Source organism: Clarias gariepinus, chromosome 8 (genome assembly GCF_024256425.1).
Source record: "Clarias gariepinus isolate MV-2021 ecotype Netherlands chromosome 8, CGAR_prim_01v2, whole genome shotgun sequence".
In the NCBI taxonomy this organism is placed as follows: Eukaryota; Metazoa; Chordata; class Actinopteri; order Siluriformes; family Clariidae; genus Clarias; species Clarias gariepinus.
In genome coordinates, this window is record NC_071107.1 from 29,135,729 (window position 1) to 29,162,428 (window position 26,700).

A 26,700-nucleotide genomic window follows, 5' to 3' on the forward strand; every position below is an offset into this window, starting at 1 on the left:
CGTTACGTGAATGGCCCTGGAAAGAATCATAGAGCTCCTAAGCATGAAAAGCACACAGGGGACATAGCTGAGGAAGAAGAGCTCCTCCACAAGATTAAGCACCTCATCCGGGTCTTGCAGTGTCCACTGGCACTGCTGCCAAGTTGAGTTTTCTGATGACTTGCTGGATTTCCTAACAGCTCCTCCCTTCAACTGTAAGCAAAGAATAGTAGTCGTATCCATCATTAGTCATGTCTCTAATATTTGTACACCATGATTAAACAAAATGGTTTTACAATACTGTTTGCCATATTCTCTGTGTTGATGAAAGTCTTCATGATTTTGATTCTTTCACCTGTGTGGTTGCAAGCTGCTGATTTTGGAAGAGGACCATCTAGTCATAGATCATGGCCAGCTGTTGTCCCTGGTACAGGACACACTTTTGAAGCTCAAAGATGATTCTGTGACTCATCTCATGTCACGCCCCACTGGAAATACCACATCCACGCAGCCCTCCGCCCAGGCTCTCCTCACAATCTCATCATTATTTTCGCACATTGACTAAGACACTTGGCTATTGGCAGACTCATGCTGGATAGTCATGTGAAAACCTTCAAGTCACAAATACATTTTATCAATATTTAAATTAAAATAGGAAGGGTACAATTTATCACACTGCATTATTGTATTCCTAATTTAAGGTGGGCTGGGTCCAGATTGACTTGCCGGACGGTACAGTCTGGAGAATTTCTGCTTTGTACTCTGATCACAGTCACAGTTAGAGTGAACTTCCTAGATTAATAAATAAATCGTAGGTTAAAAAACATTTAATGTGATTGCAAGCATTTATCAACACTGTTGTTGTTTGCGGCAACACTTTGGGATGGAACCCCTGAAGTTGGTACAGGTATATGAAAGGACTACTTGTTGTTGCTTTACCAAGAACTCGGTAATTAACTTACCGGTGGTAATGAACTGCTCTCTGGTCTGAGGCTCCCCCCACTGCCAGAGTCACGGGGCGGCTCTACTCTTCCTGGAGCTCATCTTGGCTGAAGAGGATCCCGGTGCAGGATTGATGCTAGGTCTCACTGCAGGACTGATCGCTGATTAATCTCGCTGATGTATCGCAGCGTATGTGGAAGTGCTTAAGATGTGATGATGGTGCGTAAAATCTCAGTAGGAGTAATCGCAGTGTAGAACTCAGCAGGAGTGCTCAATATATCAATGACCAATATAAACTATTTGTACTTTAGATGTCCTTTTGTTTGCAAAAGGTATAAATGTGTTGACCCTTTTGGCTAGAACATCTACCATCTACACTTTGCATTTATATAGGTAGGTAAAAAACAAAGTTTTATCATTTTATTTGGTACTCAATGACTCTTTTTAGCGCTGTGCTGATTGACTTGTCCTAACTGCTCAACAACTGATAAATTTTTTTTTTTTTGGATAATTTTTCTCGGACAATTCTAGACATCAGCATTGAGTGAGAAATAAATACTATATATCTCCAGTGTATCTTATAAATATTATAAAACAAATATCTAACTTAAAAAGTGAACATGTATTCATTCAACAGTGAGAAGTGCTGGGAATTATTTTTAGATTCTTGAAGGGAAATGAGCTGGATAATTATGTGTCTAATTATTTTTTTGTCTTTGAACTATAACACAAGAAAGTGTCAAAAAGTATTTTTAGTCTGTGTCATTTAACCACTTATTGCACTCACTGAAGTTATCAGAGCAGCATATGGGATATGACAAGCCTACGCCCAGGAAAAGTGTCAAAGTCTATACAATTAGAGAAAATATATCTAAAGAGACTTATCATTTTGGTTTGTTTGGTCATCTATATAAATAAAATTACGACTTTGTCTGTACATTGGTCAGAACTTGCTCTTTTAATGATTTCAACTGCACTTTTTAGGTATTTTATGTTAAACCTACACCATAAATAAAATCAAAATGTTGAGTAGAAGTGACGTTATGAGCAGTTATGTGCCAAATCACATCACAACTAGGATGAATATAGCCCTTTTCCCCCTGAGGTGGCGTGGCTATACGCGACATGCAACAAAGACAAACAACACCATAGTTTACCGTGTTTAGACGGAGTATAGTATGTGGAGGACACACAAAAGACCATAATGCACCTACAAGCCACCACAATCCTGTGAATTTTAACATGCTGGAGTCGTTTTAACACAAAATTTAAACTTTCCTTTTTTTTTTTCAAAATTCTAATATGATTCACTCTCTATTTACCAAACAGGGGAGATACTAAACCTTAAGATAAATTTAATTTTGTAGAAAAGAGTTTGTAGAAGTCAAAGGTTTGAAGCTTAAAATAAGCTGATTAGTGTTATTATTATGTCAGGTTGAAGCGCATGCACTGTCCTTGTCTTTCTGTACAGCAGAACTCTCTCCCTGAATTATTGATACAAAGAAATACATTTATGCTGAAAATTTAACTTTAGCCAAATACAGAAGGACTAGCAAAGTTTCATTAAAATCTGTCTCCAGTTTTGTATTACACGTTGATCGAGTTAAAATTTGTTACAAACTTTTGCTCCTCTTGCAAAACACTGGCAGACCAAGTTACTCGCAATCTAAGGTTTTACTGTACAGACAAAACCTTTAATCTATTTAGATAGATAGATACGGTAGACCTGTATTGGTCAATAGGGGCGCTCTGGCGTCTTTTATTTTAAGACTTGCAAGTAAGAATCTAAAATAAACATAGATAATAAACAAACAAAACATAAGAGATTTTGAGTGTAGATTTCGACTGCAGTTGTTAGAGATTTTATAATTATAACAAATACTTCTATTTAGTCAATGCAGCACACCCCCACCTACCACATTTTCCACCTGCCACTGTTGTACATACAGTACTAAGACAAGGCTTACTATTTATATATTACTGAAATATAAGTGTGAATATAATCTACAATAAAATGTAAAAACATTATAAAATATGTGGGCGACACAGTGGCCTAGTTGCACCTCCATTTCCGGCCAGGTTCGATTCACGTCTCTGTGAATTTGCATGTTCTCGCCGTGCTTGGTGGGTTTCCTCCGGGTACTCCAGTTTTCTCCCAATGTCCAAAGACCGGCAGATGATGCTAATTGGTGTTCCCTAATTGCCCGTAGTGTGAGTGTGAGTATTGTTGCGTTTTTCACCGCTAAGAAGGAACTTAGAGAGACGAGTAAGCTTCCTTGCTACCCAATGCAAATGGCTGGGAATACTTTATTAAGCATAGCATGAACAACACATTCAATTTAGCCACAGCACGAAGTCAATAGTAGTGATGGGTCGTTCATGAACGATTCATTCTTTTTGAACGAATCTTTAATATGACTCAGATGAACGAGTCGTCTCGGAGAGTGATTCGTTCATTTTCTATTGGGCGCGCATGCGCAAAGCATCGCAAAACCTCCGTATGTTATATAGTATAATATAATGTAATGTAATATATACAGGAAACAGAATTGAGTAATTACCTTTGAGTCTTTTCTGTCCTGAGTCGTTCGTTCTTTTGTCACGTAACTCCCATAGACGCTATGCAGTACTACACAGGAAACAGTATTAAACGGTTCTGCTGATGAGTCCCTGAGTCGTTCGTTCTTTTTTTCACGTGACTCCCATAGACTCTATGCAGTGCAGTATACAGGAAACGCCAGCGTCTATGGGAGTCACGTGACAAAAACCCGAACGGTTCGGGTCGGAAGATATGAGAGGTGAGCTGCTTATTCTGTTTATCATATGTCTTTAGCTGCATTGTAATATTTTATATTACGGAGACCATAGCCAAATTGTGTGTATGTAGTTGTGTTCGGGGTCTGTTTATTGAAAATTTAACATTTTATATATTTTTTTTCTGATCAAAAGAACGAAACGAACTAAATGACTCAAAAAAAGATTCGTTCATTTTGATGAACGAGATTCAAGGAACCGAATTACTAAAATAATTCAAACTTTTCATCACTAGTCAATAGAACACACACACACACACACACACACAACCTGGCCGAAGCCACTAACCCAAACACATTTCCCCAACAGGGTGAACACACAACAACCCCCTCCCGCAAAGCAAGATGGTTGCCAGTCGAAAACCCTGCCACAGTATGTTTGTGTGCCCTGCAATGGATTGGCACCCTTGTCCAGGGTATACCCCGCCCTGTACCCTAAGTCTCCTTGGATTAGCTCCAGGCCCACCTGACCCTGTATACAGGATAAAGCTGTATGTAAAATGAACATAAAATATGTTTTAATAAATTCTAATTAAATTTTTATTTGTTACCTACACGGTCATTAACAGGACGATATGCAGTGTAATGCTTAAACGACCGCCTGTGACCTTAAAAAAAAATATATATAAATATAAAAATATATATATATATATATATATATATATATATATATATATAACAAATTAAAGAGAAGGAAGAAAATGTTATGTTTATTAAATATGAAGATAATATGTGGACACGCATGCGCTTTGACACTCTGAGAAGCGACGTCAGGTCGCCATGGTGACGGCAGTTATGCATCATGTTTATTTTTCAATCGCGCGCTGACGCTCTGACGTTGCTGTATGTACAGTAAAGCCGAGTTTACTCAGGGAGCTTTACTGCTGAGTTTTACTCTGCGATAACTACAACTGAGATTTTCTCTGCGACTCTTCTCTTCTTTGCAATTTTACTGCACCATCTCTGGATCTAAAGCACTTCTGCATCGCTTGTAATCAATCAGCGAGATTAATCTGATTCCTGCAGAAAGATCCAGCATCACTCCTGCACCGGGATCTACATCGGGACCAGCCGAGATGAGCTCCAGGATGAGCGGAGACGCCTGGCGACTCCGGCAGGAGGAGGAACCTCAGAGCCGAGGGCAGATCATCACCACCGGTGAGTTAATGACTTGATAATTAATGATAATCTCTCTATACCACAGACAGTGTTAAAGCAGGAAACTAAATGAAAAGTAGGGGGAAAATTGTGGGCAGAAATAAAACATTCGGCTAACGGTTTAATGATCATGGCTTGTTAGCACTTTATTTTAGTGAAAACAAGGCTAGGTTTCTAAAGTTAATTAAATTCAGATACTGTAGAAGCATCATTCCGAAACATTAGCTAAGCTAACTAGCCTGCAACATAAGCACACGGTTGTGTTTAATACTGTAACTACTGATTGTTATTGTTGTTGTTTTTTAAATATTGTCACCTGCAAAACAGCAAACACTCCAGAAAACAACAACAGTGTTAAAATCAGTACAAATGCTTACAGTCACATTAAATGTGTCTTAACCTATTATTTATTTATTAATTAATTTCCTAGGTTTAGCTGTGACTGTAAACCTAATAGGAAAAAAATAATTGTTGATGTGATCAGACTTTAAAAGATACTAGTCTTACAAAAGGCAAAAAGTGTTAAAACAGCTATTAATGCTATTACCTTATAGTGATGTTGGTGTTAAAATAGTTGTATGTAATTATTAAAAACAGTGTTGAAATAGTAACAAGTCCTACTTTCTGTCGCCTGCTGTTGTCTGGTTTAAAATGTTTAAAAGTCTAATAATGAGTCTAATAATAACAAGGTTTGATGATATCATGATATTAAATAAGATTAGAAACGCTTAAGCTGGTGGTGATGTATTTATGGCAATGTATCTTAATAACAGAGTCTCTTGCACATTGCTATGTATATCTAAAAAAAAAAAAAAAAAAACAGTATCATCTGTAATTGTTGAGAATTGAATTGAAAGAGAGAAAAGAAAAGAAAAGAAAAGGAAAGGTGGCTTATTTTAAAACACACACATATAATTAATGTGGCAGTGTGCAAAGTTAGCTTAGCTAAAATAAAAAATAGTTTTTTTTTTAAATATGGGTCAGCAGTGTCATTGTTAATTATCCTGTACAGTTAGGGGTAGTGTGATTGTGGCCGAGTCCAGAGGGAGGGGATTGCAGTATTTTTTGGTAGGCAGAAATGGACGCAGAAGGAAAGAGACCAACTGGAGTAAGAAAACAATCGGATTAAAAGCGAACAGTAATAAATCAAGTTCTATTTCATAATCTGTGTTTTGGAAAGATTAAGAGTGATTTACCTCTCTGACCATACACCGTGACTTACTTTAAAGCCATGATATTGTAATAGCCCTATTTAACACCTGTACATGCAGCTGTGACATAACTCCTGAGGATATACTGTACTGTATATGCATCTTTCCAAATCTAGTGTAAATATTGTATAATAAGTGATTCCTTTTTACAAATTTCACTGTCTCTTCATCTCCCTTTACACAGGAACATGGATGGAGGAAGTTCTGCCAGGCATGCCACCTGATGGTGATCTCCACTACGACACCGTGGAGATTGTGCTGAATGACAATGAATACATTTATGGCCAGGTAAGTAGATCTGACAACTACGAAGAGGACATTGACGAAGACATGCCTCCCAGGAGAACACCGTGGTTGCGAGAAGAAGATAATGATGACGAGGTTTATGATCTCATTAATACAGAGAGGAGCTCCTCCTCTTTGGGGAGCTTGCTCCCTAGATTAGCGCGTTATCACAACATCATTGTGTGTTGCAACAATGATGTTTTCTGGGAGAGAAGAAGGAGGGAACAAGTGACAGATGAAGAGGACAACTATGAAAATCCTCCTCCCAGTCGAAGGCAGCGTTCGGAGGAAGAGGAGCTGAATGATTTGGAGAGATCATTTTCGGGAACTCAACTGCATTCAACATCATCCTCTACCTTGGACAGTGAGCTGTTTAGTGACAGTGAAGATTTTGATGATGTTGAGCAGGATGACGACGACGATGAGGAGTTGGATCGCCGTGATTCAGAGAGGCGCTCATCCTCCTCAAGAAGCACGTTTCCTAACTTTGAGCGCATGTCCTTTAGTAATCTTTCCAGATACGGTCTTGCCTTTGGGTGGATACGAGGGCATTACATGCGTTCTGAAGAATGACCTCAGTTGCCTGGAAACCTGCCATGTCTGAATGGTGTCTAACTTTCCATTTACGGATCTACTACACCTACCGCACCAGTCCTTGTAAACTTTGGCAACAATTAGATAGTACTTCTGGACCCGTTTCCATTAACATCCTAATTAATTAATTAATTGCTAATGCGAATTACAGTAAGCACCAGTATTAGTATTTCATCTATAGTAAGTATTTCAACTGAAATATTACTTTAAACATATATCAGTGGTAAGTAAAAAAAAAAAAAAAAGTGGTAAGTAGGTAAGTATTTCATTGCCATGTTTCTGGGGACAGTAAAAAAATAAAAAATGTGGTATTTTATTCCTTTGCTTCTAGTGATAACATTTTAAAAAAGTATTTAATTCTAATGTTTTTCAGCAGGCTCCAGGCTCTTTAAAAAAAAGATGTTATTAATTTTTTTGTTTCTAGGGATGGTCTTTAAAAAAGAATTAAATATTTCTAGTTATAAAATAATATAAAGATATTATTTCCATGTTTCTGTCTTTAAAAAAATGTGTTTTTAGGAATAATCTTTGAAAAAACAAACAAAAAAAGGATTTTTTCCCCAATGTTTCAGCGCACAGTGTTCTTAAAAATGTATATTAAAAATGTGCTATTTTATTCCTTTGTTTCGAGGGATAGTATCTTTTGTGTGCATGTGTATAAGTTTGTGTTTTGGTGGGAAGCCTATTTCTAGAAGGGAGTCAGGCAGCCCAACAGACAAAGGACAAGTATGGTGCCGTGAACAGAATAGTAGGACAAAAACCATCGAGCTGAATGTGGTCGAGTGAGAACCCGTTTGTGCCAAGACACCATCTACCACACTTCCATCGCGGCAGATAATTTGCCACTTTGAAAGAGTAGATTGCGTTAAACTCAAGTGTTGTACTTATGTGGCTATTGGAGTAACAGGTACTTTACTCGTGCATTATTTTATGAATAACCTTTCTGCTTATATTCCAATACATCTCCGAGGCACTTAAGATACTAATGATCCACATAAGCTTTACACACAATTCTTCACAATTTACTTGTTGTTTAAAGAATTTAATTTATGCCAGCATCTTATCAACAATGCTTTTATGGTTGTAACCTTGAGTTATTTTCTGACCTCAGACCGGGGCACAAGACCAGCAAACCACAGAAGAAAGAGAAACGCAAAAACAGATGTGAACAGCGTTGTGACCACCTTTATGGACTTGCAAAAGAAACAGTTTATGTTTCCTGTGAGCAAAGCAGGCAAAAGCAAGATGTTGACGCAGATGATAGACAGACCTTTTAATTTCATGGTGCCATTGCCGCCTTTTCCGCATCACACACCCTCGCGCCTACAACTCCTTCTCGCTACTACCAGGGGTCTCCACGAACTACACTTCTCATGAAATACTCAAAATCTTTAAACAACCTCCCAGTGCTGGAGCCTCGCTCTCCCTGCTCACTACTGTATTTGCACCCTGCGCAGGAACCAAATCCATCCCCATCCTATCACAACCTCTAGAAAACATTGTTGCTTCTGTTAAAATTACCTCCATGTAACTTAAGTAATGTTTGCATTTTAAATTCTATTGCATACTGTTTACCTCTTATATTCTATTTTTGTAAATATTTATTGTTAAAAAGAAGAATATTGTTTTTCTATTCATTATGTTCAATTGTTTTTAAATATCACTCCTGCATTTGTTATATACACAATAACAAATTTAAAAACAAAATAAAAACAAAACTAAAAAAAACAAAATAGTAAATTCAAAACCAAAATAACAAAACCAAATACAGTATAACAAATCAAAATCCACAGGAAGTACTGCAGCCACACGGAATATACGTCTAAATGTCCGTGTGGCTGCAGTACTTCCTGTATATTTTGAGTGACAGATGTCTCGTCCAATCATCGGTAAGAATCAACAAGCCAAAAAAGGTAGGTGTGGTTTGCGAATGACATTCTTACCGCTGATTGGACAAGACATATGTCACTTAAAATATACAAGTACTGCAGCCACACGGACATTTAGATGTATTTTCATTTAAGGATCTATTTCAGTATTTTGTGATTATATATTACTTTTGTCAACTACGTTGTTTTAAATGTGCTTTAAAAATTATTTTGACTTTACTTGATAGTGCTGGTTGTATGTCTTGAGTGAAAGATGTCTCATCCAATCAGCGATAAGAATTTCATTCGCAAACTATACCTATCTTTTCCGGTTTGACAAAATTGTTATGTTTTCTCATTTGGTATTTTGTATGTGGATATGTCGTTTTGTTTTCGGTTTTGTTATTTTGTTTTCTGTCTTGTTATTGTTTTCATTTTTGTTATTTTGTTTTGCACTTCTCGGCCACCGTAATGCAGGCATCCCCGGTCACATGGAAGATCCAGGAGCCACCTGTATGCTGGAGGCTTCTGTATCTCCTGGGAGGCATAGGATGTCTGTGTATAGTGATTTCTACTGTAATACTGTATGCTGCATATTTGTTCATTTTTACATTTTTATTGTATTTGGCATTCCTTTTCTATTAGAACTCTTGCACAAGGATATTTTGCTTAAATAATAAGACCTTTTGCACTCTTTAACCAGAATTTTGAAATCACTCAAATCCTCACATGAACTTTACAGTATACATTTACTGTCACGAATACAAAACAGACACTTTGTACACAAAACCTTTTAAACACAAACCCTAGTTTAATGCATGGTGAGGTTTTAAATGAAACACTTGCTGCACCTCAGCTAAGTTAAAAAAGTTACACTTAAGACGACATGGGGAAAACAGAGGACACATACTCTCTCTCTCTCACTCACTGAAATCATGTCACCCATATTCTGCGGTCTAGGAATAATGTCCTCTTGCAATCAGCAGATATTTTTGGGGTGGGTGGGGGGATGACTATTTTTAGACATACAGGGTGACATACAGTACGTGACGGTTTCTTGGGGGGGCTATTCGTATTCAGTTAAATCAATTTTATTTGCATAACGCTTTTAACAATTTGCCGCAAAGTAGTTTTACAGAATTAAATTCTCCTAAAAAAGTGTCATCATCCCTGGGTTATGGAAATACTAAATCTCTCCTTAAACAACAGTAGTAATGTCACCCATCTCTGGGTTTTAGTCACAGCCTCATAACTGTCATGCTGTCGGATTTGGTCTCAGTATCATCCCAGTGACGGGTCATGATACTAAATGATCTGACAAAACTAAATATCACCAGTGATCGTGACACAATGGAAATCCTCCATTCTAATTACCTCCTCCATTCCACTCCATTCTCCTCCTCCATTTCTCTTCCTTGTGGATTGTCTTTCTTTTTGTGTGTCTGCATCCTGTTGCATTTGGGTGAGCATTAAGGGGTCCATATTTTCCCCTCTATTTTACTTTTACTTTATTCTGATACACTTATGCATTTTGTTTTGTGACTTGTACCTAACTGTATTTTTTGTGTGAAATTGGCACAGCTTACAACATTTCCACCATATACACTGGACGAAAAAAGGCAGCATTTGGATTGAAATAAGCAAATTCTGAAGAGCCTTTGATTGGACTATTACTATAGTGATTAATATGTTTTAGCTGCAACACTTATTTTAGCCCTAACTCATGCAGCAAGTAAATTCTTGTTACTTAAACAACTGTAAAGTTGCGCAGTTGAATAAATAAGTCGCTTTGTCTGTCCGGTGTGCTTATACTGTATATCATAATCTGGAGCCTCTTATGTAATGGAAACACTTCCTCAAGACGAATACCAATCAAGGACATGTGGATTGACAAGATGTCTTTATCACAGTGGTTCTCAACCCTGGTCCTAAAGGACTACAGTCTTGCATATTTTAGTGTTTTTCCTGCCCTAACACATCCACTTCAATTCAGGAAAGGCTGGTAATTGGATGATCATTTAAATCAGGTGTGCTGGCGGGTGAAAAAAATACTAAAATGTGCTGAACAAGGGGTCCTCTGGGACCAGGGTTGAGAAGCAGTGTTTTTTTTTATTTTAATAAGAAGTGGACTGACATCACATCCAGCACATTTCTGACAGACCCACTCACACACAGTGTTTCTGGGATTGATTCTGGATTGCCTCGAACCCTTTGCAGGATAAAGCAGTAACTAAAGATGAATATATGAGCGGATCAGTGTTATGCCTTCTTATTATTTATACAGCAGTGTCAGACCTGTAGCATGCATCAAATTTGAAATTAGCTTTATTTAGATTTTGTGCATAAAATTGTATAATTTCTCTGTTTAAATATTTATGTTCTCTATGTTCTATTGTGAATAAAATATTGGCTTATGTAATTTAAAAGTCTTTAAGTTTTCATTTTATTCACATTTTAAAAATGTCCCAACTTTCCCAGAATTCACGCTGTAAATAAAATGGAATGGGGAGGCTTTATTCACCTTCAGTGCATTAAAGTTTCTAAATAAAAATTTTCTCTTTATAGCCTTGGGAAAAGTCAGTCATGTTTTTTTATTTGGCACACACTTTAGGTGACCAGTTAGGCTCAACCAGACCATTTTAAGTTGTGTGATCTTCAAGCTTAGGATAATAATAACTTGATATATTGCTTTCCATAAATATATATATTTGTGGGGGGTGGGGGGGATTAGCATCAACCCAAGAAACAAACTTCCCATATTTGGATCTGACGGCAATCATGGTTTCATAGTTCAGCATATATGTATTAGTTTTAGAGTAACTATTAATAAATCTATTGTTCATTAGCTGATCATACATTAGATTTGTAATTCATAAAAACCTGTTTTTTTTATTATAGTATTTTAGTTAGGTAGTTGTTTATATCATAGTATATTAGAATAGTTTTGTTCTGTTAGTAATAATAATAATTACATTGGAAATTGTATCCTTTAATGGAGCTAGACATTTTGTTTTAAAGACTTCCCGTTAAACTGGAACCTATGATTTTACAAATTATGTAAATGGAATGTTGAATCATGTGTGTCGTTGACCCTCTTTAACCCCCATTTAATAACTTATAACAACCTTAACTGATTGGAAAGTTGATCCTGTTCATACAAGTTAAAAAAATGTAGCCAAATAATCTTAAGCCATTTTGTATATTGTACTTTGCAAGCAGCTCTTACAACAAGTTCAGATTGATTATTCATAGAGTAAAATAGACTCGTTGCAGTCAGATTAAAACATCTACATGGCAGAAGTTCAATAGTCCAGAATAAACTCTTTCTGTGTCATGCAGAAATCAGGATTCAGGCTCTCGATGGTGCAGTCTGAGGTGTCCATGGTGCACAGACTGCACTCACAGCTTAGTGCCACAGGATATGTGACATGAGGATCCACACCAGGGCGACAGTCTGGCAGGCGAATGGTTTCATAGCGGACGTCTCTGTAGGTGCACACATGCTGGTAGATGGAAGAGAACGGGCTCTTGTACACAGGTTCCTATAGAAAACATGTATTTGATCTATAATCAACTGTCATAAAGATTTGCAAATTCTACAAACTTGTAAATAATGATCGGGAAACCATTTTTTTAGTAGTGTTCATGCAGTTATATGAAAAAGATTAAAAAGGAAAAAAAAAAAGAAAGAATATATTCACCTTGGTGAAGCAGTGTCCGCTGCAGATGCTGGTTTGAAACGCCAGGCATTTCGGGCAGCCATCTTTCTCCACAGAGACGGTCTCATTAACGGGTTCGCAGTGTGTCAGAAGGTAGCTTTGAGCAGGTGAGAAGAAGTTCATAAAGAAGAATAGGAGAAAATATGAGGAAGCTGGCATGCTGTAATAAAACACAGTAAAACATACAACACTTATTAGTTGCGCTAACCAAGAATACTTGAATTAATCAAGCAGTTAGTCAGCAAGTATGGATTATTTAGTTTAGACCACACTTTTTACATTTTTCTACCTTATATATAATAGTTATACATGTAAATAAATCATACACTAATCATATCACTGATCTCACTTTAGAGCTTTCACTGTGATCGCTCAGCAGGCTTCTGTCAGTTCCAGCAAGTGTTCAACACGTTTATATAGTGTGCAGAAATGAAATCTGGCCTTATCACATGAATCTCAAAGAAATTATAGCTAAGTGCTCTAACATAATCTCGTTGACTTTTTCAAGGGTACACAATGACACTAGAAACCTGCAGTTCATCTTGCCCTCTGCTACAGCCAAAAGGATTAATTGGCTTCCTATTTGGACATTTTTCTTTCATTTGTGACTGTGTTAAGTTAATAGCTAGGTAACCTTGAGCCTTTTTTCTGATCCCAGTAACTACAAGGCTATAATTGTAAGATCCTTACTCCGTACTCTGGTACCAAACTGTGCTTTTTCCAGTTGCTGCAGTGACGTCATCAGAGTTACTGTACATTTTTGTACCTTTATTTTTCCTCCTTAACCTGGTAACATGAATATAGTTAATAAAAACTGACCTTAAGGATAACTTATGTCAACTATAAGGTCAAAAGTTTGTCGACACCTGTCTATCACATCTATATGTGATTTTTAAAATTCCATTCTAGATTTAGTCCCTAGTTTGCTGGGAAAGCTTTTCCAGATTTTGGAATAGGGCTGTATGCATTCAGAGTCTGATGTTGAAAGAGAATCCTGGGGAATAGTGGGAGTTCAAATTTATGTAAAAAGTATTTAGGGGGTTTAGGTCAGGTCTCTATGTAGTCCACTTCATAGCTGATAAACCTTGACTTAATGGCGTTTTCTTTGTGCACGGGGTGATTGTCATACTGAATAAAGTCACTGACATGGTGAACATGTGTGCAAAGTTTTTGCCACATCATCTTACTCACTCATCTTCTATACCGCTTTATCCTGTATTCAGGGTCGGGGGACCTGGGGCCTATCCAAGGAGGCTTAGGGCACAAGGCAGGGTACACCCTGGACAGGGTGCCAGTCCATCGCAAGGCACACACACATACACACACTCACACACCCATTGACACACTACGGGCAATTTGGGAACACCAATTGGCCTAACCTGCATATCTCTGGACTGTGGGAGGAAACTGGAGTACCTGGAGGAAACCCACCAAGCACGGGGAGAACATGCAAACTCCATGCACATAGAGACGGGAATCGATTCTGGCCAGGAATCAAACCCGGACCCTGGAGGTGTTTTTGCCACATTTAGAAATTTAATAATCAACAGACTTTTATCATTAACTTAAATAAATTGTTGAGAAGAAGACTGAATTGAGATTTCCAAATATGTACTTTATTATTTACCAAATAATCACTTTCAAAATGTATTTACTTTAATCAGTGTCAATGACAGGGTGGGCATATTTTGCTATTTGCTTGTACTGTACACTGTCCAAATTTAGAAAATTTTATTAAAAAGTGCTGGAGCTTGACCAACATGCATTTTTGACAGCCTAAAGTCTACCTAATAACACTAATATAAGGTTATTATGCACTTTTATATTATATTATATTGTATTATATTATATTATATTATATTATCATAGTCCCTGAGGTTACCAGCTGAGTGACTAGGAAAAATAGCGTTACATTTTGTACCTTGTTTCTGAAAGTGTAAAATAATTGTATTATTGTTTGAATTAGTTAAATTTATTTCGAATTACAGCCTTATTATTATTTTTTTTTATTTAAATAAGAAAACCAGAGACACCTGGAATTTAGATTTTTTTTTTCTAAAACAAACAAATCAAGGACAACCGATCACTCATCCCAAGGTGGTTAATACTGCAAAACCATACAAAAACAATAGGTAATAAAAAATTAATGATATATAGGGATGGTTTAAAAGATCCAGGTATAGGATAAACAGGGGCAATATTCTATATTCCACAGTAGAAGATATCAGCTAAGAAAAGAAGAACAAATCAACTATCAGTATACTGTACACTGTGAAACTACTGTAATAGGTATACAAATATCATTTAAATGGGTTTAAGTCCCAGTCCCACCTTGGGTACTCTGGTGCAAAGACATTCAGGTTAGGCTAACTAGCGTCCCCAAATTTCCCATAGTGTGTAAGTATGTGTATGTGTGTGTGCCCTGTGATGGATTGGTACCCCACACAGGCTGTACCCCGCCTTGTCCCTAAAGTTTCCTGGGATAGGCTCCTGGCCCTCTGCGACTCAGGATAAAGCGACATAGAAGATGAGTAAGTGTTTTGTTTTTGTGTTCCTGCTAAGCTGATGTTCCAAACTCAAGCAGCAGGTGGCACCAATAAAACCACAGAAGAAGAAAAAGCCCGGAACTAAAAATTTCAGTCTATGTTTCTGTCAGGAAAAGTCATTGACGGACCACAATATTGCAGTTGCATGGAGTGCTTGCCAATGTCATTCACCTTATTATAAAATAACCGAGTTATGCAAACTGGATAGATTATGCTCATAAAACTCATGCTCATGTAATATTGCGATAAGAATGGCAGAACAGGAGACTGACAGTAAAACCCAGGCAAGTGTTGTGGTTTTTAGGATTGTTTTGATAAGATAATATGAGAAAAAACATGTTCTATTGTAGCAGGATCTGCTTACTCACTGCATTAATAATTAGATCTAAATAAACGTTACTGTTGGAAACCAAAATTAAATGATTGTTAAGAATATAGAAAATAGTTTTTAAAAGCAAGGTTTTACATCTGTTAGAGTTAGATACTCTTATTTGACAATTAGTAAAATGTAGGTTTGATAGAATAATTTCCCCTCATCTTCTTCTGATTTTTTTTTTTTTTTGTTTTTTGTCCGAATCCTGTCTAAGACCTTATGTCACTGTTTTGTCCACAGGAAGTGAAACTTTTAGGGATCCTGGACGTTGGGAAAACTCCTTGCGCTAGAGAAGCTATTCTGCATGGTGCAGGAGGATCTGTTGTTGCAGCACTAGGGCACTTTTTGGCTACTAGTAAGCCTCACAAATGCTAACACTCTACTCTATTTACTAAAAATCTTATTTGCTCAGTTCACTTGGAATACAATCTAAGCATGTAATTGTTAAACAAACTCACAGGGTTCTGTGGAATCAGATCAGACCGGACAGGATGCGTTGTGTCCCTATGAGACTTGGGTGCCCATGAGCCTATCATCTATTTGCTGGTGTATAATTTACAATGTTAATGTTTCCTTTCATGTTCAGTGGTGGTAATGTTATGGCCGAAGGCTGTATGCGCATACAGACAGCTTTATATGTATGCGCATACAGACATAAATATTGGAACAAAGCTTAGGGTTACCACCACAGTTTTTGATGTCAAACCCGTGCACGCACACGTGAATACATACTGTACCACGAACAAGAGGTCAACAGGCAACACATCTAGATCAGTGCAATTGTGATCAAACAAACAAAGATAGAGCTGAGGGCAATACTGCATCAGTTTTTTATAGTGATCTGTTAATTTAGGATTGTGCAGCTTTCTACGCTTGCAATAGTTTTTAATTAACATGTTCATGTCCTCTCCCCCATCAGGCAGAGTGAAGCGCTCATTCCATGTTGGCATGGCTGGATTTATGCTCACAACACTTGGTTCATGGTGTGTAATCCCAAACAGTGGCAATATTTTTCTTGTTTTCTTGAGTTACAGATGTTTAATTTGCTACTGTATGCCAAAACAAAAAATTGTTGTGGTGAAGTTTGTTTGAATGATAACTAATTTGGTTTGTTTTACTTAACTCTTCATCGTAGTTTTGGGCTATTACAGAAACTTAAAATTTGTGTTAAGATCTGTAACCATGGCAACCACAGTTCGAAGTAAAATGTTTTTATCCATGTGTTTCATTACCAGATGGAAAAAGGAAATGTCAAAAGACAAAAAAAATTATTAAATATCTACATTTAAAAATTAACCATAAGTAAATACTAACTGATTCACTTAGTGTATTAATAAGATAAATAAAAATAAATAATTTTTAAATAAATGTTTTCATAAATTTAAAAATAAAATAAATAAGTTCAGTTGTTTATTGTCTTTTTTGTTTTAGGTTCTACTGTCGGTATAACAATGCAAAACTGCGAGTACAACAGAGGATGATTCAGGAGGGAATTAAGAATAAGGTTGTTTATGAGGGGACGAGTCACGATCCTACACGTAACACAAGAAACACATGATGTCACAGTATTTACTTCTATAACTTTTAATTTACTGTTAACTAAATGGTGGATTGTTCTGTGTTTTATCTGTGTAAGATGTTTTGTCTGAGCTGTTGAGTTAAAATGTATGCCTATACAATGAAGTAAATATTTAACTAAAGAAACTCTGAATGGCTGTTTATTATTTTGCATATTTTCATTTTCTACATAGCCTACAGTGTGTACACAGATCAGCCATAAAATTATGACCACCCGCCTGTCCCACAGTGATGTGCTGTATGTACTGTAATGGTGCGTGCTGGTTTGCGCTCTTTTTTCCTGAAATTGATGTGTTGGAAGCAGAAAAAAATGGGCAAGTGTAAGGATTTGAGCAATTTTGACACAGGCCAAATTGTGATGCCTAGATGACTGGGTCAGAGCAACTGCAGCTTATGTGGGATCTCGAAACTGTGTTTTAAAATTATTGAAAAGGTTAATGCTGGTTCCAGTGGAAATGTGTTAGAACATGCAGGTCATTAATGTTTGGGTGACAAAGGGGTGGGGTGGGGTGAAATGGGGTGACCTGCCCACTATTAGGCCAGTGGCCATAACGCTATAGCTGATCTGTTTACACAGTATTGGATAGTCAAAGGCTGTTTGGATAAAGGCCAGCTGAGGATTTAACATTCTCCACTGTATTTAGCTTGCTATCTGTTGTCCATTCACCTAATGGTTTGATGTACTGTTTGTTCTGAGATGGACTACGGTTCAGAAGATCCCAGGGTTAAACCCCACAACCACCAAGTTGCCACTGTTGGGCCCTTGAGCAAGGCCCTTAACTCTCAACTGCTCAAATGTGTAATGACATAAAGAAAGAAAAAAAAAAGGAAGTCGCTCTGGATAAGAGCATCCGCCAAATGCCTAAATGTAATTTTTTTTGCTCACCATGGTTGTAGCGAGTGCTTAATAAAGTTACTATAGCCCTTGTGTTAGTCTTTATCAGTTAAACATTTCTGTCGATAGAGCTGTCTTTTTGTGCATATTAATATGTTAAGATTTGTCCAGGAAATCAGGATTTTCTGATCAACTCCTTACATTGAATCGGAAAATTGTCATCGCTTTGGCAATGTGCTTTCCTTCCTACCCTAATGCTCCCATCACTCTGGAATAGGGTCAGTCTGGACTTATGAGACCACATGACCTTTTTCTATTGCTTCAAAGTCCAATCTTTATGATCCATAACAGTCCGAAGCCATTTTTTAAAAATTTATCTTACTAACAAGTAATTTTCTTTTGACCGCACAGCTGTTTAGTACCAATCCTGTGGGTTCATCAAATAAGTTATTTTTTTTTTTATTAGGGAAATAAGTATGATATATGTAAGAAAATATGTATAAATTAAAAAGATCGGATTGTCTCTGATAAGCACACCGAGGGTGACGGTGAAGAAAAAAAACTCAAGAGGACTCAGTAAGAAACCTTGAGAGGAACCAGATCCAATCCATCCTCATTTGGGTGATATCAGATTTTTTAAATAAATATTTTACTATTATATAATAGTTATACTATATTATAACTATTTTTTAGTTTTTTGCAACTTTACCGATCACATTTCTTACATAAGGATGATGGTTCAGCGCTATCCTTCCAAGTTTTGAAGGAGTTAAATGGGTTTAAATCCAGTTCCAGTCATTTAAAATCTCCTCTGTTTTTGACCTTTCAAAAAAGAGTCACAGGGTTTCAGAAAGGGACTTTAGATTGAGAACTGCTCAAAAACCTAGGTGTAATGGTGATGAGGAAACATCTCGTTGAAAAGCTTAAAACTGCTTTCTGTACTTAAACATCCTATACCCTAAACACCCTAATGCTGTGCTATTAAGTTTATTCTGACATTGAGTCTGATGTGAAGGTGACAGCGTGATAGTGTAATTTCCATTGATGCCAGGTAAGATTTTATTTGTTTTCAAATTTATTTTAAGAGCACAGTGAGAACTGATATGTTGCTACTAATAAATGCTACTATAAACTGTGATTGTTTTTGAAACGGTTCTTTTTTTGGATCAAAAAGCATGCTGTTAACATCTAGCAATAAACTTATCTGATAGAGACGAAAACTATAGTGTATATCAGGGATGCGAATCACCAGGGACCTCCAGATACAGTATTATCACGATACCCCGGTACCAGTTCAATTTGTATTGTTTTAATTCCGTAAGGCTTATGTTTTCAAAACACATGACTTAATATATTTTAGTACATTTAGTATAGTGTTCAGGTCAGTCTAAATAAAAGTCACATTTACTACATTTTGACTTTTTTATTCCACAACACAAATGTATAATTAGCATGTGCATATACAGTATACTGCAATAGTCTGAGTGTTGTCACATAAAATGAGTATTCATGAATAAAACACCTTTTATAACACATATGTTTAAAAAAAAAAAAAAAAAAAAAAAAAAAACCTTGTGCCATTAGCAAATCATGAAAAGCCGTCATAATCATTAGAATACGTAGCGCCACGATATAGTTATACAAGCAGTCTGGTGCCGCTGAGCCACAGTTAATAAGTACTGTATGATACCCCAACATAAATAAATCAGTAAGCCATGAGAAGGCTCAGCGACTCTGATTCTGTTATAAAACTAACAAAAACAATACGGTCAAATCCAGTGTTCAATAAATAACTGAATTTTTTATTAACGAATTTGCAGTAAACAACACAATGTAGTCTGGTAACAGTAAGCTTTGGTTGTTACGCAATGTAACATAGGTCAGGGTATTCTAACCACACAACTCTGTGGCTGTATTGTAACGCTTTTACTGTTTTCAAATCCGGAGTATTAATGCAGGATTCAAATATTTCAGCTTCTAATGCAGCTCAACCAATCAGGGTTTTAAATTGTAATATTTGATTTAAGAATAAAATACTGTACATTGCACTAAGGTCAAACGTTTTAAGAGAATAAATACGGTATTGTCTTTTAGCCAAAATGTTTTTCCTTAAACGAATCGTTAACTTTTCAAGAATTACAGGAAAATTGTAAAGAGGCAGAAGTGGCAAGATTTTCTTAAAATTTGACCTTTAAAATAAATGAAAGATACCAACAAAGAGTTGTGCACTGTTGATATAATTACGTCTGTGCAAATGGACAAAGTATAGAAAAATCTTGAGCCATTATTTTAGTTTCTTATAAATTAACAAACACAAAGAAAAACCCCTTAATTAGTATTTGATTGGGTTTTTTTTTTTTTTTTTTTTTTTTTTAGAATACACCCTTAACCTCATAGCAGATGCATCCCTTCCTCCAGGCTACAGACGAAACATTACCTTCTAATCATCGCATACAAGTGCAGATCTTTGGTCATTTTCACCACCAGCAAAGTAACACAAAAATACAAAAAAGTATGTGATTAGATTCCTTTACATTCAAATTAAGCACAGGTTATTTTCTGGGTAACGCATTTAACTTAAGTACTGCATGTGGGCATTTTGTTGTACAGTGAGTTGATTCTACTTTAAAATGGCACTCTTGGTCATTCTATAGACTATGTGGCCAAAAGTATGTGGACACCTGATCATCACACCCAGATGTAGTCCTTGCTTTGCTCTTATATATAATAAAATTACTCAAGTAAGGCCAAGAGTGCCTTCACTCTTCTGGAAGGGCTTTCTGCTTTCTTATCCTGGAGCATGGCTGTAGATTTGCCCATTCAGCCGAGAGCGCATTAGTGAGGTCAGGCACTGATGTTGAGCGACGAGGCTTGTTTGAATCTGTCCCAAAGGTGCTTGGGAGGATTCAAGTGAGGGCTCTGTGCAGGACACTCAAGTTCTTCTACACCAACCTCAGAGATATTGTAATGCTGAAGTCGGGGTGTCCACAAACTTTTGGCCATTTTTCTTTTAAACTTGAAAAGAACATTTGGTTTAGGGTAAAAAAAGAATTGTTTGTTGCAAGATTACCGTCTTGGTTTCTTTGAAAGCAGTATTTATGCGCTGCACAGCGAAACAACAGATCATTCCCTTAATGCGTTTACATGACATGAGAAACTGATACACAAATTACAAGACTAATACTGTACATAAGCAAAGTTTGGATAGGCATGATAACATGAACCAGCATTTTTAAAGCCTTATGATTACTGACGTTACATTTAGGCAAAAAAAAAAAGGATTAAATATGCTTCACAGAACAGTTTGGATGATAACATGTATATGATGTGTTAAATAATGAGTCTTGACCTAAATCTTAACAGTCAGTGAAAGAGATTTGTTAGTTCCAGTCAGGTTGATCAGTGTGGCAAATCTAAATTCTCTGTAAACCAGGAGAAATCATATTTAAATATCTTTGTATCCTGTAAGCACTGAGAGAGTAAATGCTCATCAGTAAAATGTTGGTTAACGCACATCATTTTGGAGCTGTTTAAAGGGTAAAAATGTAAATACATGGTACAGGAATCCATATGTTAGCCTGTGGCACTAAAGGAACTTGCGTTAGTCACTAATTCGAATATTACCATAGCAATGAAATGCTGTCTTGAGAAAACCAATTGGCATTTCCTTTGTACATCCAAACACTTTGAGTTTGAATGAACATTGCAAGAGCAGCAATGTGTCAGGTACTGTACTGAACAGTACATGACTGGATTTTGTCTCCATGCCATGTGACTTTGTGTCAGCGGCAATAAACTTGCATTTCTAATGAGCGTACAAAAGTGCAGAAAGTAAACACGGCTTTGTATGCACTGGAAATAAATATTAAATCTGATTGACAGGCAATAAATAATAAAAGGATAAGAAAGTAATACAAATGAGAGTAGTCAATACCATGTGCTAATTAAACATTTGTTAACATTCGGATTCAAATCTGTTCCGCAGAGCATTCAGATATGTATGTTCACAGAATACAGAGACTACAGAATACAACAATAAATACATTTGCATACAAAAAGAAACAGGTTCTATCCCGGTCAGCAAATCCCAAGGATGAAAGTAAACTATAGTCAGCTCACAATGACGACAAAGCAGCGAGCTCCTCACAGGGTGATATCATAAACACGCCCTACGCGTCCCAGCCACTCTCGCACCGCTTGCCGCACGCGGAGGTCAGTCACGTGACACGTCAACTGACTGATGCAGGGGAACATGGCCGGCTGCAGGGCCACAAAGGTGGCATCTGGCAACAGCTGGATTTGGTTCAGGATGGTGAGGACCATGTTGGTCCATGCCTGAGAGTACAAGAAAAAAATAATTTAAGTTAGTTAACAATAATAATAAAATTAATAATAATCCAAGAATGATGTACTAAATGTATCCCATTAACATATATGAAGTAAATAATAAAAACAGTTCTACTAAAAATATTTTAAAAATTATATTAGTTGTTTTGTCACACAAAGATCACAACCACCTACTTGTATCTGCGCCTCTGAATCTCTGAGGGAAACGTTATGTGAGCTGGCGGTAGAACCCGAGCGTGGCCTCTTGTCCTGACGCAGTACTTCTGGTCCGGCACTGAAGGAATGCCTCATGGTCCTCTGATCGAGGAGCTGCTGAGGTCTCTGCGGCCCAGGCGATTCTGGTGTCATTCTCTCTCCTACCTTCTTTGTCAAAGAACCAAGGTTCTGCTGCTGCTGTTGCTGCTGCTTGCGTTTCTTGTATTCCATCATCAGCTTGGCAATGGTCTTGTCAGTGGCGATGGTGTAAAGCTTGTTGCTGGCGCTCTCCCACCACTCCTTCTTCCTCCTCCTCTCCTCTTCCTCAGCGGAGGGCGTGTTGAGCACATGAAGGCGGGGATTATCCTCCAAGGGTGTGCCACGTACCGAATGGCCTCCTGTTGATGGAGTGGAGGTCTCGGAGGGAAAAAGGGGCATAAAGAACATGCTGTCAGGCCGCGTAGTGGGAGGTGGCTCCTCTGTGCTGTTTTCCAGGTCTAGGTGCATCTGAATATAATTTGTGCAGAGGTCCATGCAGAGCTTATGTATGCGTTTGAGCAGCCACGCCCAGTCTGCACCACCGGCAGGCTGGGTGCTCAGACCAGGCAGTCGCGTACGCCACCGGCGTGGTGGGCTCACGCGCGCCGTCTCCTCAAACATATCCTCATCCTCGGACGAGCAGGCTTGTGACGAATCTGAACTGCCCTCCTCCTCTTCCTCATCCTCCTCCTCACTGAGGATCTTCTTCACCTGCTCCACAGTGATCTGCTCCTGGTTAGTCAACATGGCACATAGCAAAGCCTGGAAAAAACAGCAGATAGACAAAATTAACTAAAAAAATCATACAGATTAATAAAATATACAGAATACTGATGCACTAAAGTAAATTCTCACTTGGCTTAAACTTTAGGGCAAAGTCCAAGACAGTCACTGTTAGTTAATGTGTCTATCTGTCATTATGAATCCTCTGCTGCTATGTTATCTGGTTTCCCAGGTGTACTCGAGCCCTGGCCGCGTATGACTGTGTGCATGATGTATGATTAATTCTTTTTACCTCATTATTAACTGTATTTCACTGCACATTCCCAGAATCAAAACTTAAGACATAAAGGTAAATGTAACTTAGTTTATACCAAACAAAGCACCTGAAAGTAGATATTGAAGCTCATTGCAGATTGGCGGTACAGGTTGGCGGCTCCGCACACCCCGGACACCTTCATAAGTAGATATTTCAGGCCAGGACGTGTGTCAAAGTCCCTCGCCGTGCGGTAAGAGTCGAGCAGGAGGTCCAATATAATGGCCAGGTTTTGCATGGAGATGTAGCGTAGAAAACCTGAGGCTTTGGGCTCTGAGACAGGTGTTAAGCGATCCTGGCTCTCTGAACTGCTGGAGCCCTTCACGAACTCCTCCAGCAGGATGTCATAGAGGTTCTGTAGCAACACCTGGTGGGACAGCAAGCTCACCACAATCGTCCTGAACGGAATCCTTTAATGAATTAAAAGAATTAAAAGAATTACAGTATCAGTTGCCTTCAATGTGTATATATTGAAAACTTTCTGACTTTTTTTTTTGCAGCATGTGTACTACAGTGCATAAACATCAAACTTTTGATGAGACTGTTAGAACTGTTCTACTACATACAGTCATGTGAAAAAATTAGGACACCCTTTGAAAGCATGTGGTTTTTTGTAACATTTTTAATAAATGGTTATTTCATCTCCGTTTCAACAATACAGATAGATTAAAGTAATCCAACTAAACAAAGAAAACTGAAGAAAAGTCTTTTCAAGATCTTCTGTAAATGTCATTCTACAAAAATGCCTATTCTAACTGAGGAAAAAGATAGGACACCCTTGCCCCTAATAGCGAGTGTTACCTCCTTTGGCTGAAATAACTGCAGTAAGACGGTTCTTGTAGCCATCTACCAGTCTTCGACATCGGTCTGAGGAAATTTTACCCCACTCCTCAATGCAGAACTTTTTCAGCTGTGAGATGTTTGAGGGGTTTCTTGCGCGTACAGCCCTTTTCAAGTCACCCCACAGCATCTCAATGGGATTCAAATCTGGACTTTGACTTGGCCATTCCAGGACTCTCCATTTCTTCTTTTTCAGCCAATCTTTGGTTGATTTACTAGTATGTTTTGGGTCATTGTCATGTTGCATGGTCCAGTTCCGCTTCAGCTTTAATTTTCTAACTGATGGTCTCACATGTTCTTCAAGCACCTTCTGATACACAGTAGAATTCATCGTGGATTCTATGATGGTGAGCTGACCAGGTCCTGCTGCAGCAAAGCAGCCCCAAACCATGACACTTCCACCTCCATGCTTCACAGTTGGTATGAGGTTCTTTTCTTGGAATGCTGTGTTTGGTTTACGCCAAACATGTCCTCTGCTGTTGTGTCCAAATAATTCAATTTTGGACTCATCTGTCCAAAGAACATTATTCCAGAAGTCCTGGTCTTTGTCAACTTTATCTCTGGCAAATGTCAGTCTGGCCTCGATGTTTCTCTTGGAAAGCAAAGGTTTCCTCCTTGCACACCTCCCATGCAAGTTAAACTTGTACAGTCTCTTTCTGATTGTAGAGGCATGTACTTCTACATCAACAGTAGTCAGAGCCTGCTGTAGTTCTCGAGATGACACTTTAGGGTTTTTGGAGACCTCTTTTAGCATCTTGCGGTCTGCTCTTGGGGTGAACTTGCTGGGGCGACCAGTCCTGGGCATGTTGGCAGTTGTTTTGAAAGCCCTCCACTTGTAGACTATCTTCCGGACAGTGGAATGGCTGATTTCAAAATCTTTTGAGATCTTTTTAAATCCCTTCCCAGACTCATAGGCTGCTACAATCTTTTTTCTGAAGTCCTCTGACAGCTCTTTTGTTCTCACCATGGTGCTCACTCTCACTTCAACAGTCAGGAGCACACCAAACTAAATGTCTGAGGTTTAAATAGGGCAAGCCTCATTCAACATGCAGAGTAACGATCTACTAATTATGTGCACCTGGTGTGATATACCTGTGTGAGATCTGAGCCAATTTAAGAGGGAATACATGTGAGGGTGTCCTATCTTTTTCCTCAGTTAGAATAGGCATTTTTGTAGAATGACATTTACAGAAGATCTTGAAAAGACTTTTCTTCAGTTTTCTTTGTTTAGTTGGATTACTTTAATCTATCTGTATTGTTGAAACGGAGATGAAATAACCATTTATTAAAAATGTTACAAAAAAACCACATGCTTTCAAAGGGTGTCCTAATTTTTTCACATGACTGTACTTCATTCCTTGTTCTTAAAAAGATAAACAAACTGTTTCTTTAGCCTTTTCTATCTTTCACATATATGTGAAAACAAACTTATATGTGCATTTATGGTTTCTAGGGTTCACTTAGTATATCAACTGAATAATGAGATGTAAATGATTATAGGTCATGTAAGACATACAAGCTCTTACCCAATTTTCCTGCATCATGTTCAGCATGAGAAAAAAGACAAAATAAGATTTACAATGTGACATTTAATCACTGAATGCACTTGTACAATAAGTGTATCAGTTTTTTAACATAACACTCCCTTTATAGGAATAAATCTTTTTTTTTTTTTGGTGGCGGGTGGTTTCCAATTTTCTCCCCAATATTAGTCGTAGCCAATTTCTCCCTGTCGCTAGGGGGCTCCCACATTAAGCTACTACTACCACTCAGTCGGGAGGACGAAGACTATCCCGTGTTTCCTCCAAACCACGTGACGTCAGCCGACCGCATCTTTTCGAACTGCTTGCTTACGCACCATTAGGGGAGTAACACCCTCGGAGGAAAGCGCTAGCCGCTCCTTCCGCGTGCACAAACTCACAGACGCCCCTGATTGGCTGTAGAGCAAGTACCTGTCATCCCTCCCCCCTGAGAGAGCTCGGCCAATCAGCTCTCTACGTGCCTCCGGCTGTAAGAGGAAAACAGCATCACCCGGGGTTCAAACCAGCGCTCCCCAGATGATAGGGCGAGCACTTTACCACTGCGCCACTCGGAGGCCAACTAGGCAGTTTTCAATGGCTATAGAACTTGTAGAATTACTGGAGTAATAATAAAAACAGTCTCTAAACACCATAATAAACAAGATTTCAAACTTTCTGCGTCTATGCATCGGCCGCATGCAATATAAATAATGATGGCCGACCGAGCAAAGATCGCAGCACACAATGATTCCGTTGGAATTTCATTGTTCTTGTGCAGAGAGGTGGTGTACAGTGAAAGGGAGGAATGCAATACTATGTCCG

At 37.9% G+C, this 26,700-nt stretch overlaps 4 protein-coding genes and 1 long non-coding RNA gene across 7 annotated transcripts in view; 3 read left to right on the plus strand and 2 right to left on the minus strand.

Annotated features, from left to right (window-relative positions):
• Nucleotides 1-3,702: 3,702 nt before the first annotated feature.
• On the plus strand, nucleotides 3,703-7,643 carry LOC128529299 (guanine nucleotide-binding protein-like 3 homolog). 2 transcript variants are annotated; one of them, XM_053502713.1, is made up of 3 exons: nucleotides 3,703-3,719; nucleotides 4,761-4,892; nucleotides 6,288-7,643. In XM_053502713.1, exons 1-3 carry the CDS (start codon nucleotides 3,713-3,715, stop codon nucleotides 6,959-6,961), a joined length of 813 nt encoding a protein of 270 aa, XP_053358688.1. In that variant the 5' UTR covers nucleotides 3,703-3,712; the 3' UTR covers nucleotides 6,962-7,643. The 2 variants fall into 2 exon arrangements, with proteins under 2 accessions (XP_053358688.1, XP_053358689.1); XM_053502714.1 differs by lacking the exon at nucleotides 3,703-3,719 and adding an exon at nucleotides 4,059-4,225.
• Nucleotides 7,644-7,646: 3 nt separating this feature from the next.
• Nucleotides 7,647-9,549, plus strand: LOC128529300 (uncharacterized). Its single transcript, XR_008361043.1, has 2 exons — nucleotides 7,647-7,889; nucleotides 8,094-9,549. It is a non-coding gene; the product is annotated as an uncharacterized LOC128529300 (long non-coding RNA).
• Nucleotides 9,550-12,152: 2,603 nt separating this feature from the next.
• Nucleotides 12,153-12,729, minus strand: lhb (luteinizing hormone subunit beta). Its single transcript, XM_053501517.1, has 2 exons — nucleotides 12,552-12,729; nucleotides 12,153-12,392 (listed from the first exon to the last, which is right to left on the minus strand). The coding sequence occupies exons 1-2, from the start codon at nucleotides 12,726-12,728 to the stop codon at nucleotides 12,153-12,155; spliced, it is 417 nt and encodes a 138-aa protein (XP_053357492.1). The 5' UTR covers nucleotide 12,729.
• Nucleotides 12,730-15,366: 2,637 nt separating this feature from the next.
• On the plus strand, nucleotides 15,367-17,549 carry LOC128529402 (cytochrome c oxidase assembly protein COX20, mitochondrial). The gene is made up of 4 exons (XM_053502884.1): nucleotides 15,367-15,399; nucleotides 15,729-15,843; nucleotides 16,408-16,471; nucleotides 16,920-17,549. The coding sequence occupies exons 1-4, from the start codon at nucleotides 15,367-15,369 to the stop codon at nucleotides 17,044-17,046; spliced, it is 339 nt and encodes a 112-aa protein (XP_053358859.1). The 3' UTR covers nucleotides 17,047-17,549.
• Nucleotides 17,550-19,304: 1,755 nt separating this feature from the next.
• Nucleotides 19,305-26,700, minus strand: part of arfgef3 (ARFGEF family member 3) — a 32,420-nt gene continuing 25,024 nt past the window's right edge. For both annotated transcript variants that reach the window (XM_053501516.1, XM_053501515.1), the window contains exons 33-35: nucleotides 23,589-23,928; nucleotides 22,423-23,244; nucleotides 19,305-22,236 (exon numbers count right to left, since the gene is read on the minus strand). In XM_053501516.1, the coding sequence (XP_053357491.1) occupies nucleotides 22,045-22,236; nucleotides 22,423-23,244; nucleotides 23,589-23,928 (1,354 nt within the window). In that variant the 3' untranslated portion in view covers nucleotides 19,305-22,044. The remainder of the gene's footprint in view (nucleotides 22,237-22,422; nucleotides 23,245-23,588; nucleotides 23,929-26,700) is intronic.